Here is a 16,210-nt window from a genome sequence, read left to right on the forward strand (position 1 = left end):
TGACAGCAGTCTTCCTATACTTGAAAGGCTGCCATTGCTCTATTCTCCATTGCATCAGAGGGCTGGACAAGAAGCAATAGGTGGAAGCTTGTCAGAGGAAGATCCAACCTGGATATAAAGATTAATTTCCTGATACTCTTAAGCCGTAGATTAGCATGCCTTCTAGAATGGTGGACACTCCATTGCTGGAGGTTTTCAAGAAAAGATTGGACTATTTGTCTGAGGTCGTATGAGGCCTCCTGCTTTGTCTCTTCCATCCCTGTGATTCTATGCTTCTATTAATTGCACAGATTGGATCTTCAATGGCTATTAGTTTCAATAGCTGTTTACAAATTCCTTATTGCAAACAGCATACTAGGGCTGTGAATCAGCCATGGAAGGGAGCTGTGCCCTCCTGTCCATGTTTGTGAGATAAGTTCTGCTTGACCATGGTGTGACATAGAACATGACTGGAACGGGGCTCCTGCTTTTTTCTCTCTGCCACTTAGGGGTAGCACACCTTGTGCCAATTCACACCAAACCATCCCACCCTTGTTTCTGCTGGGATCCACCATAGGTCACTGTGTATTCTTTCCATTAGCAATAGGAACCAGAATTCCATTTCTTGACAGCTGACCAGTTGAAAATCAAGTAAAACTCCATGTATTTCAGGATCTGGCCTTGCTGTTTAAGTTTATATTGGACAGACCCCTCCTGGAAACACTGTCCAATTATTGCTCTCATCTTGTTTACTTTTTGCAAAAAAAGCTGTCTTCCACTGTGATCCCTAAACATAAGAAATGAAGCTGTCTGGGCAGGCATTCTTTTACACTGGTCACCTCCAAAGGAATGCTGTTTCTGGGAAGTTCTTTGCCTGGGCCTTGTTAGTTTGCCTCCCTATAGGAATTATCTTTGGAACAAACGATAATTTGTTTGATGTGTGATTGGTCACTGGGTTTTGTAGGCGTCTCCACACTTCTCAAAATCCCAAAGGTTGAGAGCCTTTGGGCAAGTGCCCCAAGACTCCCAGCTTGATCCCCTCCTCCCCCACCTTTCTCTTTCCAAGAGGACCTCTTGAATGGTAAAGCTGAGTCTAAGGTCCACTAGGGCCAAGGAGAGACACATTCCTCACCGGGGTCCAGATCCCCTGTACCTTTCAATAGATTTCCAGAGCTCTCTGGTGCTCCCAGAGCTCATGTGTGAATGATTTTCTAAGATTTTCCCAAAGATAAGAGTCTTTCCTTGGATTCTCCTTGCTGGCCAGACACAAGTCATTGTTACTGGGAGGGAAGGAAGGGGACTGTTAGAAGTCTGTTCCCTGTCTGCTCTTTCCCCATCCCCAAGGTTGACTCAGCCTTCCATCCTTTCTAAGGTAGGTGAAATGAGGACCCAGTTTGTGGGGGCAATAAGCTGACTTTGTATAAAATATACAAAAGAATGAAGGCTATTGCTTAACGCATTGTAAACCACCCTGAGTCTCCGGAGAAGGGCGGCATATAAATCAAATTAATAATAATAATAATAATAATAATAATAATAATAATAATAATCTGAATTGTGTAAAATCCTCAAGATTGCAATTCAAGAGACAGTAACTATATAGTTACCCCTAAAACAGTAACAATTCAAATGGCTAAAGTGACACCCACATGGGGTCTTCTACTATCATAAGAGAACTTTCATATTTTATGAAAATATGATGTTATCATGTTTTATGATGTTTGTGTGTCTATATTTTTCTTGACTGTACACCGCCTTGAGTCCTACGGGAGAAAGGCGGTATAGAAATATAATAAATAAATAAATAAATAAATAAATAAATAAATAAATATGTATGCTTTCCATCAGCTGGTGCCATCGCTATTTCTGAAAATAATCTATGTCCATTAGTAGCCTTAATCACGGATTTGCTTGATCCACCTTTAAAGCCATTATTAGATCTTGTGGTACTAAACTCCACAAGTTAAAAATGTGGTATGTGTGTAAACAAATCCCTTCCTCTTGTTTGACCTTAATCTCCTAACATTCAGATGCAGAAAACACTCTCATTGAGTTCCAGTATCAGGAGACAGGAACTTTGTTGTATCACTTTCTTTTTTTTTTCTTCAGCGTGAACCTAGGTCACGAGCAGATTCCCAGTGTCCAAGGAAATTGTCCCTGCATGGATTACCATAGGACTGAAGGATCCCCCTGAAGCTCTCCCTTATTTCTGCATTGGAGAAGGAAATTAACTACCCAGAGGAAAAAGTCCAATAGTGTATGCTTTTGTGAAGATCATTCCTCTTAGCGAGGCCTTCTATATTCATGAACTTGGAAAGTGGCCGGCTGCCTCTTCACTTCTAGCTGTGTCTAAAAAGGAAGCTTCATTAACCTTCCTTGGCTTTTCTCAAGTACACAGGAGAATGTTCTGGTCAGATTCAAGGGCGTTAATAAGGCGTGTAGTAAAAATCATGGGCTCCTCCAGCAGAGCTTTCGTTCTGTCATGGCCATACTTCCAACATAGGATCCTGGAGGAAACAACCAGGCACTTTCTAGACTGCCCAGTAAATCGCAGGGCAAGGGTCCTATTCCTCAGCTCCTCTAATCCTGAAAAGCCTCAGAAGGTCTCTCCCTTCAGTTGGGCTGCTTTCAAATACTGAAGGTTGCTCTCATGCATTTTGGCATGAAATTGGAGACACGGATGATGTTATTTCTGGTAACCCTTAATCAACTTTTGCTGATTAGAACCTAATGATGAGACTTTATAATTTCTTTATAGCTAAGAGATGAGATATAGAAGAGGTATTTTGTTGAAATGTCAGAGAAAGTAATAAATTGCTAACATTGTATTTGTCTTGACAAGGAGGTTAGTAATTATTTTATATATCTTTTTTAAAATTCTCATTTTCCCTTCTTTGCACTTTTTTTCTTTTTATATTTTTCTTCATTTGTTTTAGTTTTTTAATCTTTGTATCTGTACACTTCAATAAAAAAGAAAAATAAATTGCTGGTACAGAAATAGACAGTCTAGTCTCTTTTTTGTTCTCTCATTTCATGGATACGGAAGAATGGCAGGGGCTAAGGAGCTGAAAGGCAATCCAGCAAAGGAGCAGGGCTTCTGGGCACCCTAATCCGGATGTGACTGCGCTTCCTTAGGAAAAGTGACTGAGCCAGATTTTGATCCAGGGTTTCTGAATGCTCCTGAAGTAGCAACAGGATCCTGGGTGCCTTGATTCACCAACTATCCCTTTTCTTTCAGAAGGAAGACTTTAATAGGAGGCTACTGTAGAAGATTTCATGGGAATCTTCAAACTGGTAGCCCAGAATTTTTGGGCAATGGTGGTTTGGCCTCCCTTGCCCATCGCTACCTGCAGGCCTATGAGACCAGCAAAGGAATTGCCTCGGTAGCTCGGCAGTTCCTGGCTCTCAGCTGTGAAAATTATACCATGGACTTTCAGCAGAAAGATCACTAAATGCCTGAAACATTTTATACAATGTTTAAAATGTAAGCAAACAAGATAAGTTTGATACCCTTCCAGCCCCCTGCCCTGTGAAGGCTGTAAGACAAACCACTTCAGGCCCAGAAGGTTGTCTGCCTCCACAAATATCCCCAGAAAGGCCTCGTCTTCCAGAGCCGTTGAGACCTAACTTCAGACCATCGTCTTTTCCAAAGGAAGTTCTCCCACACCTCTGAGCAGAAGGGACAAATTTGCTTCCAATGAAAGTAGCAGGCCCTAGTTCTGGATGCAGACCTCAGACTGAGATCTCGGCTGGCCAATTCCTGTCCTCTCTTAGGCCTTGCAAACTCAGAGCCTGGCAGAGGCAGCCCCCCGCATTCAAGAGCTCTGCTCACACTAAGAGAAGTCCATAGCCTAAATAAAGCTCAAGTGCCCTAAGGTGCTTTTTCAAGAGGCAACTGGACTTCCTTGCTTTTCTTTGAAAACACTTTGCTTCTCATCCAGGAAGCTTCTTCCGCAATGACTGGATGGTGGGGAATGGAAGGATTCATATATTCCTTGCAGACAGCTGGTCATTTCCATTCTTTTAGTTGAGGCCACTTGGAGGCTTATTTGTGAACTCAGGGTCACCTGACTCATTGAGAATTTGAAGCTGTGCTTTCTGCAGGATGTTTTCTGCCCTGTGTCCCTTCACTGTTGAACACAGGCTGTTGGGTGAAGGGACACAGGGCAGAAAACATCCTGCAGAAAGCACAGCTTCAAATTCTCAATGAGTCAGGTGACCCTGAGGACCTCCAAGTGGCCTCGCGACTCTCCAAAAGAATGGAAATGACCAGCTGTCTGCAAGGAATATATGAATCCTTCCATTCCCCACCATCCAGTCAGAGCTGAAGAAGCTTCTTGGATGAGAAACCAAACATTTTCAAAGAAAAAGATGGAAGTCCAGTTGCCTCTTGAAAAAGCAAGAGGGGACAAACCTGACCCAGATGACTGAAAATCTCCCTAGACACATGCCAACAGCCATTTTCCTTCAGAAGCTCTAGGCCCTAATTTTCACTCCAGGTCCTTTTTCTTAATCTTGTCCTCAGCCCTGCACTGGTAGGAAGCTGGACGCAGCTTCAAGTTCACTGTAGCTATCCTCACATCTTCTGTTTACTGGTTAACCCAAATTCTATCTTTGCAAGTACGTTAGGTAAGCCCAAATAATTTAACTCATTTTAGCACCTTGTGTGGATGCTGCCTATTTCATCAGTATTAATACTGATTTATTTGGGTTGAGCATGTTATGTGAAAGTTGCCACTTTGTCCAGAGACCCCTTTGGAAAACAGACAAGTACAATGAGCTGTTTTGTACATTCATAATGAAGATCTAGTTCTGAAGAGATCCTTGAGGTCCGTGTGTCTTCTGATTCCATGACTGTCAGTTAATCAGCCAGAGTTGCAAAGAGTAGGAAAACACAAGGAAAGCAGTGAATAAGCCTTGGATCTTAACAAAGGTCCTAGATTCATAAGGAATAGGGAACAGTAGGCTGTCAAGTTTATAAAGAGCAGGTAATATCACAAGAAGGCTATTACTCTTATTGGTTTTTATGCGGCAATATATGTTGTAATGTTCCACAAGTAACGTTCCTGTTGTATGGGCCAGCCTTGACTTTGTCTTTGAGTTGGTATGGAGTTTCCTTGTCTTTGACCTCACTTTTCATGCCCTGGGGCAGAATTTAGGACCTGGGCTTACCCCAGGTAATCTCTGGGTGGATACACTTTGGACTTTGTATTTGCTTTGGTCTGGATCTGGAAGGCCTTCTATCTAGCCTTTTAAACTTCCTGGCCCAGTTGAGACTCACTGGCAGCCAGGAACTAGGGCAGCAAAAGCACGAGGGAGGGTTTCCGATGGGGTGGGGGGAAGGGCTTCAGCAGTTTCCCAGTGAATTGCCAGGCAGTTCTGTCGATTCCCTGGTTGGCCTCTGGCATCAGAAGGCAATCCACGTTTTTCGACAGAATTGCCCCCAACTCTGAGAGCACTGATCTTGAGGTCCTCCTTGGTTTTCTAATGAGCTATGGAAGATGAAGTGACCAAAGTAACATTTGGCATGCTGGTAGAAGAAGACTAGAAGTCAATTTAAACAAGCATGGGTATGAGCTCTGATTTGAGCCTAGATTGAGAAGGTAAAGCAAAGCATACTTCATTGCACTGGCAGCCTTTCAGTTGGCAACCTATTTCTTCTGTCTGGCTACCGTACTTACTGTGCCTCTTCTGCATAGCAGTTTGCCAAGAAACCTCCTGAGATTTACCAGGTGGAGTCCAGAACACTGACTAAGTAACACATTGCCGTGTTGCTTTGGCTATTTTTGGGCTGTGGGCTCTAAGGAAGTGAGTAGGACACATGACCACAGCAGGTCTGACTCGTGCCCCTCCTGGCTTTTTTTGCAGGACACAGGGGGGGACATGGTAACTGGAACACCTCTCTTGGATTACACCTGAAACCTTAAAAGCAGAATCTGGTCTTGTCTGCCTTTCCTTAAGAAGGCTGTCTTTGGATCCAGCCTTTTTGGTAACCATCCCCTAGTCTCCTCCAGAATTTGGCTCTAACTCTCCTGCTAACAGCCACAGGATTTGCAAACAGAGGAGGAGGAGCTACCTATCTGTGCTTTTTTAGAGGAGGGTTAGCTTTTGTGCTAACTGGACAAAACATGGCCAAGCCAAACCTGAGCATCACCTTTTTACTAAAACTGGGCCAGAAGGTGGCACAGTGGCTTTTGAATACAACAGACAATCAATGGCTTCAGAAGGAAGGGGTTGCATGTTTGGTTCCCAGGTTCACTTAACAATTTTTATTAAATTTTCAGCAGAGACATGAAGCACTGTGGCAGTTTTAAAGAAGAGATTTTGTATCAATATGATGTTGCATCACATACATATCAGCAGAAAGGGATCAGAGAATTGCGAGTCAGTATTCAGGATCTGATTTAAAATAGCCAAACTAATATAGAGAAGACATCAACTTTGAACAGTTTTCTCAATCCTACCAGGTTCAGACCCACTCTGAGTTCAAGAATGTCATCCTGGGATGTGAAGGCAGATGAAGAATTGGCTGTCTAGTAGCCAGAGGACTGGAAATAGCACCTTGGGGAACCCACCTCTGAAGCATCTTTAAAGAGGGTCAGCCAAAGAGAAGAAAAGAAACCCTAAAAGAAGGAAAGAAGGTAAAAGGAAAAGTGTCTATCTGCCTGCTTACATTTTCAAGATGGTTCCTGCCATAAGGTAGGAATGGTGGTATCCATGGATGTCAATGAGCATGAATAAGAAGGACACTGTAAGGAATTCATCGTCCAAGTGGGCTCTGAGGATTCGGTTGCAAGGTTTGAATTCACCGAGTCGCAGTTTGGTCAGAAAAGATGAAATACTGTAAGAGAAGGCTTACAAAATAATGCTAACTCTGCAACCATGCAGGTTTGCAGTTAAAATTAATTAGGAAAATAGTACCAAGTTGCTGATTTTTCTGTCTGGATCTGGAAGTGAGCCAAAGAATGCCCTCTGCCATGCAGATACCAATGAAACAAAGGGAGGGGGTATATGAAAGAAAGGCACTCCCCAAGCCTGGGTGCCATCCTGCCACGTCCCGAGTCAAATGCACAGCCTTTTCATTAACCGAGGCTGGCAGCTAGCAGAAGTGGAGACAACAGTTTCTCACAGATGGCAACTTTCTGTATAAGAAAAAGGGAGGCTGCACTAGCAAGTAGGGGATTGAGGGAGAACTGGGAAGATTTGAAACTATCTGTTGGCATTCTAGGGAAGGGGAGAAAAGTTGGCTGGAGATCCTGAGATGGAGCAGATAATGTCACACTACTGAAGAATGGTCTAATCCAGAGCAGGGTCCAGAGAAGGCTGCTGCGCCCCAAGATGGACCCCCAGGGGCATTTCTTCCTCACAAATTGCTTTCAGAAGAAGCTGAGGAGACTGAAGAGAGGAAATCCCATCCTGCCAGGATAAGGCTGCTGCTCGGGGTAATCATCTCCCTGACTTAACTCTAAGTGGGAGCCTAGAAATTGCAATGCATGTTTTTGTCAACATTGCAAGCTGTACATGCTTCCAACTTAAATTCTTGGATACATAAATAAAGTCTTTAATTGTTTTACTGGGGCTTCACTAGTAGTCAGAAAGGCAGATAAAGCAATGGAGGAAGGAGGAGGCATCTAGCTTGTTTAGCCCCTGTAATTAATTTAATTCTGTCTAAAACATTTTATGGATAAAAATGACAGTAGTAACCACCCCTGTATTGCTAATAAAGGAGGGAGGAATCGATCAGATTCTCTGCTGTGTATTGCATTAATTCTTGTGACCCCACAAAGCCTCCTGACAACGAGGCTGACCTTTCAGAAGCACTAAAGGGTTGATGAAGCTCAGCTCCTCTGCCCAAGTCATCATCTATCTGGAGGATCCCAACCTTCCCAATCTCTGCTGTACCTCTGTTCATTCTTACCTGGGCCAGTTTTGACACCATTGATGAGGTTCTTGCCAGGGCTGGTGTGGGCGCTTCGAGAACCCTCCTCTCGGTCTTCCATGGGTGGCTTAAGCAGTTTCTCTTTCTTGGCCATCCCTGGTTTTGAAGTCCTGTCAGATGGTTGTTTCATGGGACTAAGTAATGGTTTATCAGCTTTCTGGTACGGGGAAGAGGACTTGGACTTGCCCAGTAGCTTCTTTGATGCTTTATTTTTATCCTTCAGGCCCTTCTTGGATATCTTGTCAAGTCTGTTCATGTTCTGCTCTATCAGCAGCATTTCAGGATCCATCATGCAGACATCTGGATGTGGAGGCTGAGGCTGAGGATCTGCCAAGGAAGAAGGTTGTGGGTCCTGGCCAGACTTTGTGCCATGCTGGGAACTGCCTGCAGCTTTGTCTACTGGGAGATAATCAGTATCTTCATCTGAGTCCAGGGCTGCCTCTGCTGTAATTGAGGGACATTCCTCTGTTTCAGGAGGAACATCTGAGTCTGACTGAGAAGTTCCTGAATCACTGGCAGAGGTGGGAGGAGTTTCTTCCACAGCAGAAGTAGCTGGTTTTTGGCCACCAGGAGTTGAATGTGGCTTTCCTTTTACCAAAATAGGCTCTTTAACCTGTGAAAACTCACTATCTTCTGATGAATCATGAGGACTTGGGTTGATGAATGATGGAGATAATTCACCCTTTCTTTGCTTACGCTCATATGATTTCTGTCCACAGTTAGATATGGCTTTGAAGCCTGGTTCCATTGCTTGGCAAGTGTCCCCATGCTCCTCTCTTTGGCTGCTCAACCGAGGATTTGGGAAGTCCTCCTGGGAAGGGCTCACCAGGGACAGGGGACGGCTCTGCCTTGCACAAACCTCCTCCTGCTCCTCCCCCACCCTAGATTTTTCTGAAATGGGTGATGAATCATAGAAAGTGAGTGGACTGAGGCTGACTTCTGTGGGGCCATTAGCTGTCGCTCCTGCCTCCTGCTGACCATGAAAAGAACTGCCCAGGACATTAGGAAGGGGAGTGGCTGTTACTGGCCATTCTTGGGAGCTTGCTGGCTGTGGACAACAGCCAACTGTGCAAGTGGCTTCTGATGGCTGCCCGGCCTTTGTGCTGGCAGAGGCTACATCCTCTACCGCATCTGAAGCAGCTTCTTCTGAAAGCAATGGAGGTGCGATGTGTGGGCTCTGGGTCCCTGAGATGTATTGGAGGCTGGGGAGGGGGCTGCCACCAGTAGGCTGCCCTGCAGAGAGAGGGGTCCCTGAGAAAGGTTCCTCAGGGGGGCTGGATGACTGCTTGTGAATCGGATACTCTGGGGATGTCCACAAGGGGAGCTTTCCTTCTTCTTCATATAATTCTACAAAGGGGGAATCCCCCTTTTTTGATACTTCTAAGTATTCATCTTCTTGGCCCTTTCCTGAAAAAGCAGGTTCAAGCATGTTTAAGATGAGAGATTTATGCTCCAAGTGTGAGGAAAAATGGGCTTCATGTCTGAACAAAATGGATGGCTCATGCTTTTCCAAGCAGGAAAGTTCAAATCCAGAGGAAGAACAATCAAGCCCTTTAGGAAGGAGGACGGGTCCCTTTGGGGAGTCCTTGTCTTTAGCAGAGGCTGCAAGTAAAAAGCTTTTGGGGTCAACATCATCACAGGCTTTTTCCAAGAGGTCCTTTTGCTCTTCCTCCTTGGAGTGTTGCTCTATGGCCACCTGTGGCATATTTGAGCCCCCTTCCTGTCTGCTGGGATCTGCAAGGCTGTCACTGGCTGTTTTCTTGGAGTGACTTCCCTCTCCCACTGACCCATCATAGACTTCTTGCCCTGGGACAGAGACGTTGACCTTCTCTGAGACAGTATAGAGTTCTTTTTGCTTCACCATCAGAGACTCTGATTCTTTTTCTGATGTCTCCTTGGCACCTTTCTCCAGTTCTGAGTCACTAGCACTATCTTCTTTTTCAGCTTTTTCATAATAAATGTCTTTGGGATGAAAACCTGTTGAGGATTCCTGCTCCTTACTAGGTTTTCTATCTGAAGGGCTCATATTTTCAGAGGAGATGATTAGATCTTTCTGATTAAACATGTCCCTGACGGTCGTATCTCCCAAAGAGGAGGCAAGCTGGAGGTTCACTGGGCTTTCTGGTGGGAGTGGGCTTTCTTTAGACTGTGTGTCTGTGGATGTCATGGAATGTGGATCCTGTAAACACTGCTCAGTAACCTCCGCGTACTTAAAGGAATGCCCCATTGTAACCTTTGGCGAACTCGGGGATGAGAGTTCTTTCTCAGTAGGAGTGGAGAGGTAAGAATCCTCTTCTTTGGAGGAAATGGGGTAGAGGAATTCCTCCTTCTGAGGTCTCAATGCTTGAGTTTTCTTGGCCACTGCATCCTTTCCAGAATGGCCATCAGACATTACCACACTCCTGTAGACATCAGCATACTGGAAAGTTTTTTCATGAGGGTAGGGAGTTGGTTCCCTCTCTTCATTCTCTTGCCCTTTCTCACCTGCCTTCACTTTGGAATCATGCAACTCCAAAGGACTGGAGGGGTCCAGAGCATCTGACCAAACAGAGCATTTGCTTTGGCCAAAGGAGTGTGCATCTTGTGAAGGGATGTCAAGATCCCTGCTTCCTCTGCAATCTTGGTCAGGATAAAACTGTCTATTCTCCTCTGACCCTGCACCTGCGTTCAGAAGAGCTGCAGAAGTTCTTGGCTGCTTTCTACTGCCATCTGTGCGATCATAAAAATGCTCAGGTGATTTCTCATCAGCACTTTGCTTTCCCTCCTGGGACTCCATAGCTTCACTCATGAGGTCAAAAGATGGGTGCAGGGTCATGTTCTCCATTACTTGATTAGATTGAGGGAGAGGTTCTTCTTCTCCTTGCACTGAAGTGGACATCTTAGCCTGGTGTGGAAAGGACAAAAAAGCCCATTCCAGACTTGATTTTGGCTCACTTTCAAGTTCAAAAGAGGGACTATTTTCAAAGCTACAAAGTTCAGCTTTCTCTGAATTCAAAACACCTTGATTAAGATGTGCTTGGGGAGCTACCTTTTCTTTCAACATAGGCTTGTCATCTACAAATAAAAAGCCATCCTTCTCATTGGCAGGGTCTTCCTGAAAGGAGCCATGTTCAGCATCCAAACTATGCTGTTTGGGAATATCTTCCCTCTCCACAGAGTGAATGTTTTCTTCCTTCTTAGCTACCTCATCATCCAAAAATGTAGACTCTCCCTTTTCTTTGTCATATTTCAGTTGCTGTTCTTTGCACAGTATTTCATTCTTTACCTCTGGAAACCAGACTTTCTTCTCGTAATTTATTTCTCCCAGATTTTCTATTTTTGGAGATAGTTCATTTGTTTTTTCTTTCTTTTCTAGAAATTTACAAAGTTCTTTCTCTCCTGATGAAACTTCCAAGGCACTGCTATCTAAAACTGGGCTCACTGATGTGAAGCTTGAGGACTTTGAGTCTGGAGATGTTTGTTTGGGAGACAGTTCCTGGCAAGTTTGTTTTTCTGTTAAGGAAGTTGATCTTTCATTTTCCCAAAAAGGGTCTCCTGAAGGCTTTATTACGGTGGCATCTAGAAATGGACTTTGCTGAAAGTTTAAAGAGGAATTGCATGGATCCTCTTTGATATCAGCTTCTGATCTTTCATCTGTACTTGGGCTCTCTTCTGCTGAAGCTTGCTGTTTAGTTTTAGGAGACAGTTGTTCCACAAGCATGTCCAATGATGTTTCTTTAGTAGGGCTCTCTTTCATAAGCAGAAGTGTAGCATCTCTTGGAGAAATTTCTTCTTTGAATAAATATGAAGGGGTTTCTTCATGAAGACTCAGAACAAATTTACTATCTTCTGGAGAAGCAGACTCTTTTTGCTCAAAGTCTGTTTCTGTCAAATGCAAACCATCTTGAGATATTTCAGTGACGAAATTATCAGAACGTGATGTCTTTCCAGGGATTTCATCTGTAAAAGAAGATGCCTTTTCTTCCCCTGGTAAATTAATGATTTGTGAAGATTTTTCATCTCTAGACATGTCTGAAATTGCTCCCCATCCTTTTGGCGGAGGTATTTCTGAAGCAGAGAACTCCTCAGTCCCAGGCCTAACATGTTCATGGGACGCTTCCTCAGCAGTGCCAACATTTTTAGATGACACATCTTTTAAGGTCTCTAGAAGGTTATCTTTAGTGGGAAGATCCAAGTCAGAAATATCAATAGTTTCTTGTTTGTGGTAGAAGCTTATTGCTAGCTCCTCTTTCTCCAAATGCTGGCTCCTGTCTTCATTCGGTGAGAATAGAAATCCTGCATGCAGGATGGTTGCTGCTTCCAGGCCAGGCATGTCATGAAGGCATGTCTCTTTGATTTCATGATGCTCCCCCTCACCTTCAAATGTTCTGGATACATTCATTGCCCTGCTGGGTCTTTCTGTTTCAATCCCCATTACAGGAGATTTTGCTGCCTTTTCAAACATCTCTGCTTCTGCAGCGTCCAATTTTTCCTCTACAGGGGATTGATGAAAAGGTGTGTGCCCTGCACTAGTGGGGCCTGATTGGGTGGGAGATGCCATCTTGACTGTGCTATCATCAGGGCTTATGCAGCGATCTTCAGCATCGCCAGAGCCTTGTTGTACCTGCAGCAAGTGTGCATTTGCTTCGCTCAAAAGCAGGGTAGTTTCTTGAGGTCCTTTCATAGATATTTCACTTGAACTATCTCCCAGGGGCCCTTGCTGTAAAAATACTAGGGCATCGTAATGTTCTTCTGCTTGCCAAGGCCTCTCAAAGTGTGGAATTTCTTGCTGCTGCTGCTGTAAAACTTTCTTGCAGGCTTCAAGTTTCTTCTCATTTTCTATTTGACTATGGAAGTCTTCTGGAGGAGGAGACTTAAAGCCTTTGTCCTCTTCTAGGGAAGATGTGGGGGAAATAGTGCCAGCAGAAGGTACGTAATCTAGGCCTTGAGTGACCTCTGTTCGAGAGGAAGGTATGCTGTTCACTGTATCCAACAGGAAAGAACTTTTGCCTGTTTCCTCTGTCTGTGGCGCTGTGATTGATGCAACTGATTGGTCTTCAGCGACAGAAGTGGCGAAGGAGGAAAGTTTGTCACATTCTGTAATGGATGTTGCTGAAGAGACATGCTCCTCTTCTGCCAAAGGGGCTGCCACAAGATTTGTAGGATAGGCAAGGATTTCAGGTTCCTGTCCAGCATACCCTTTGGCAACTTCAGATGCTGTAAGAATCTGGATCCCACTGGCAGCTTCAAAGGTGTCTGTCTGATCTGGTCCTGCAATGTCATAACTGCCAATGTCTGGCTTGAAGTGTGCCATCTTCTCCTCTTGCTCATCATGGATCTCCTCATCTGAGATGGTCTGTTCTGTCTCTGAGTAGCCAGGAATGGTTTCGTCTTGGATGTAGGAAATATGTTCTCCTGATGGGAAAGGCATGCTTCCCAGATGAGAGTCCTCCCTTTCCCTTATCCCTGGTGACTTCCCAGGCACTTTGCTTGAGTTCACTCTTTCTGTCTTGTGTTCTTTTCCTTTCCCATCAGAAAGCAAAGATGGGCCTTGAGGTGGCTGAATTTGAGGAAGCTCTTTGTTTACTAACTCTTTGCTTTTTGCCTTTACATCTTCTTCTAATGTCCCTTCCAGCTCTGTCTTTTTAAACACATCTTTCTTTTCCAAGCTTGCGTCTTCTCTTGGGGACATCCAGTCCCTTCCTGAAGCAGCAGTTTTTTCTTCCCTATGTGATGGTATCTGATCTTTCCCTTTTCCTGAAAATTCTCCAACACTCCTTCCCATATTCTCATCCAGTTCTTGCCCAAGAGGCTCTGCTAAGGTTGCTTTCTCATCGGGTTTTTCAGATGATTTGCCTGCTTCCATCACCTCACTTTCTGGGGAAGCCATTTCCTCCCCTGGCATGGCCAGAGAAGGAAATCCTGAACTACTGATTCCTTTGGATATCAGCAGCCCCTTTTCAGTAGCCAGGTCACAGGGGTCCTGCCTTTCTGCATGCTTGGAGACTGCCTCTGCCACTAAAGGAGCAGATGCAGGATGAGATTCCTTTGGCTCTTCACAGCTCAGCTCCTCAAAATCCTTGGTCAGGTCCTCTGGTGAAGATATCACAAGTCTCTCCTCAGCCATAAATGGTGGGCCTTGAGGCTGGTCATGTTTCTTTGGCACAGCTGGAGACTTCTGTTCTCCAGTGGTGCACTTTTCACTTTTGGTACGAATTTTGTCAGTTTTTATTCTACCAGGAACTTTTGCCTTGTATAAAGTCTTCCTTACTTCAGGGGTAAATGCCTTCAAGTCTGGCTTAGAAATTTTTTTCAACTCTGGTTTAGCTTCTTTCTTTTTTTCATCTTTCCTTGAATCTTTCCTTTCTTCTTTCTTCCCATCATCTTTTTTAATCTCCCTCTTCTCCTTTTTAACATCTTTCTTTTCTTTGTCTCTCTTTTCTTCCAGTTTAGAAACTTTCTCTTTCAGATGTTTTTTGCCAACTTTGTCTTTGGCAAGTTTTCTTTTCTCAGCTTTAAGGGCATCGCTGGAGTCCATTTTTACTTTCTCTATTTTAACCAGCTTCTCTTGAAGCATTTCAGAATGCTCTTTCCCCTTTCTCTCAGTTTTAGCCTCTTTTACTGTCTCCATCTTCATCTCTTTAGAGCCTTCTTCAGCAACTACCTTTGTTGTAGGAGGCTTAAGCGATAATTTGAGGCTTTCTTTACTGTCTGACCGTTGTTTAATCTTGGACTGTTTAAGCACAGAAGAGGGTGCGATAGAAGCCAAATCTTTCTGGGTAGCTACAGGATATTTCAGAAAATCAAGATGCTTGAGTTTCTCAAGACCTTCCAAAATCTTATTTTGTGGTGCATTTCCTGGAAACAAAACTCGTACAATTTTTTCTGTTGGTCCTGCGGGAAGCCACACTACAAGGGCTGTGATGGATGTTAGATAGGGGACCGAAATCTCCCCTTCTTTCCCATTGCTAAGGATAATGCCTGTCTTGGCTTTACTGTTTCCAGTCCACTTTTGCATGAGAAACTGCATCTCTTTGCTCTCTTTGACAGGGTTCAAGATGTACATGTCCAATTTCCCAACACCCATTTTATGGAACAGAGTGATTGGCTCAACAGTATTGGTGACCACTCTATAGAGAGGTTCCGGCTTGATGCTTAGCCTGCTGAGGTACTGTAGGGTCAGGCTGGCTTCTGCAATGCTTCTTTTGACCTTCATGGATGACTCTGGCATTCTAAGCTTCTCAGGAACATTGAAGAAAACCACCCCAAGCTCTGGGGACAGAAGGTTTTTTATCCAGTCACTGTAGTTAGTGGAGCCCTGTGACTGCTCTTCTTCCTGCTCAGCAATCTTCCTCTGCAAGAGTCCATTAATACCTGGGAGATTGTCAGCTCCAATGTGGGTCAGGAGAACTGAGTCAATCCTATCCAGATGTCGGACCAGTTTCCAGAAACAGGACTTCCTCTCTGAGCCACCATCAACCAGAATGTTGAATCCGTTGACAGCAAAGAGAGCAGAATCCCCCCTTCCTCCTGGGAATATGTAGCAGCAGGGCTTGGAGAGCTTTAGAAATCCCCCGGAGGTTGGGGGTTCCAGAAGATCAAAAGGGGATGGGACATCCACTGTCTCAGAGACATATTCAGCAAATTCAGATATCCCATCCATCTCGGGCAGGACTGGATCAGGATTAACTCTCAAGCAAAAAAGGTCTTGGAAACTGGAGTGTTGAAGATTTCTCCAATCTCCTTCTCCCAAGCACGATATGGTGAGGGAGGTTTTAGAAGCTGGATTGGTATTACTGAGAAGCTGGGCAACCTACAAGAATTTAAAACAGGTTATAATAATGAAATCTTCTTGATGAAGTTCAAAAGTTATGCAAATTCATCTTAATTAAAAAAAATACTACACAATCAATCAATAATCTATAGATCTGCCTGTTACTCCTGGATAACCTACAATTATTTTTAGTAGAAACATGTTTATTTATTAAATTTATATGAAATATAGACATAAATTTATGTTAGATTTATATGAACTATACACATAAAGATGCCATTTAATCACTATATTTACCAGAAGAGGTGCTACTTGAAAGGAATTTCTAATTCAAGATCTCTGGAATATATAATTTATACATTTTAGATGATGGAAAACATCCTGAATGTTTCTGAATTAATGCCAGGTGGCAAGTCTCCATATAAAATTGTCTCCAGCGCAACAACTCAAATTGCTAGTGCCAAACGTAGCTAATGGCTTAAGACAAATAATTTACTAGGCTCCCAAAATTAAATTCAAGATAGAAGGGACTAGTGACA

At 43.9% G+C, this 16,210-nt stretch overlaps 1 protein-coding gene across 1 annotated transcript in view; it reads right to left on the reverse strand.

Annotated features, from left to right (window-relative positions):
• The window catches only part of MAP1A (microtubule associated protein 1A), a 70,506-nt gene that overhangs the window by 1,967 nt on the left and 52,329 nt on the right, over window positions 1–16,210 (reverse strand). The window contains exon 5 of the mRNA XM_070953441.1: window positions 7,898–15,710. Coding sequence (XP_070809542.1) covers window positions 7,898–15,710 — 7,813 coding nt within the window. The remainder of the gene's footprint in view (window positions 1–7,897; window positions 15,711–16,210) is intronic.

The sequence above is a fragment of the Pituophis catenifer genome, unplaced genomic scaffold (genome assembly GCF_029215685.1).
Source record: "Pituophis catenifer annectens isolate HBS135680 unplaced genomic scaffold, rPitCat1.0.hap2 SCAF_14, whole genome shotgun sequence".
Taxonomy (NCBI): Eukaryota; Metazoa; Chordata; class Lepidosauria; order Squamata; family Colubridae; genus Pituophis; species Pituophis catenifer.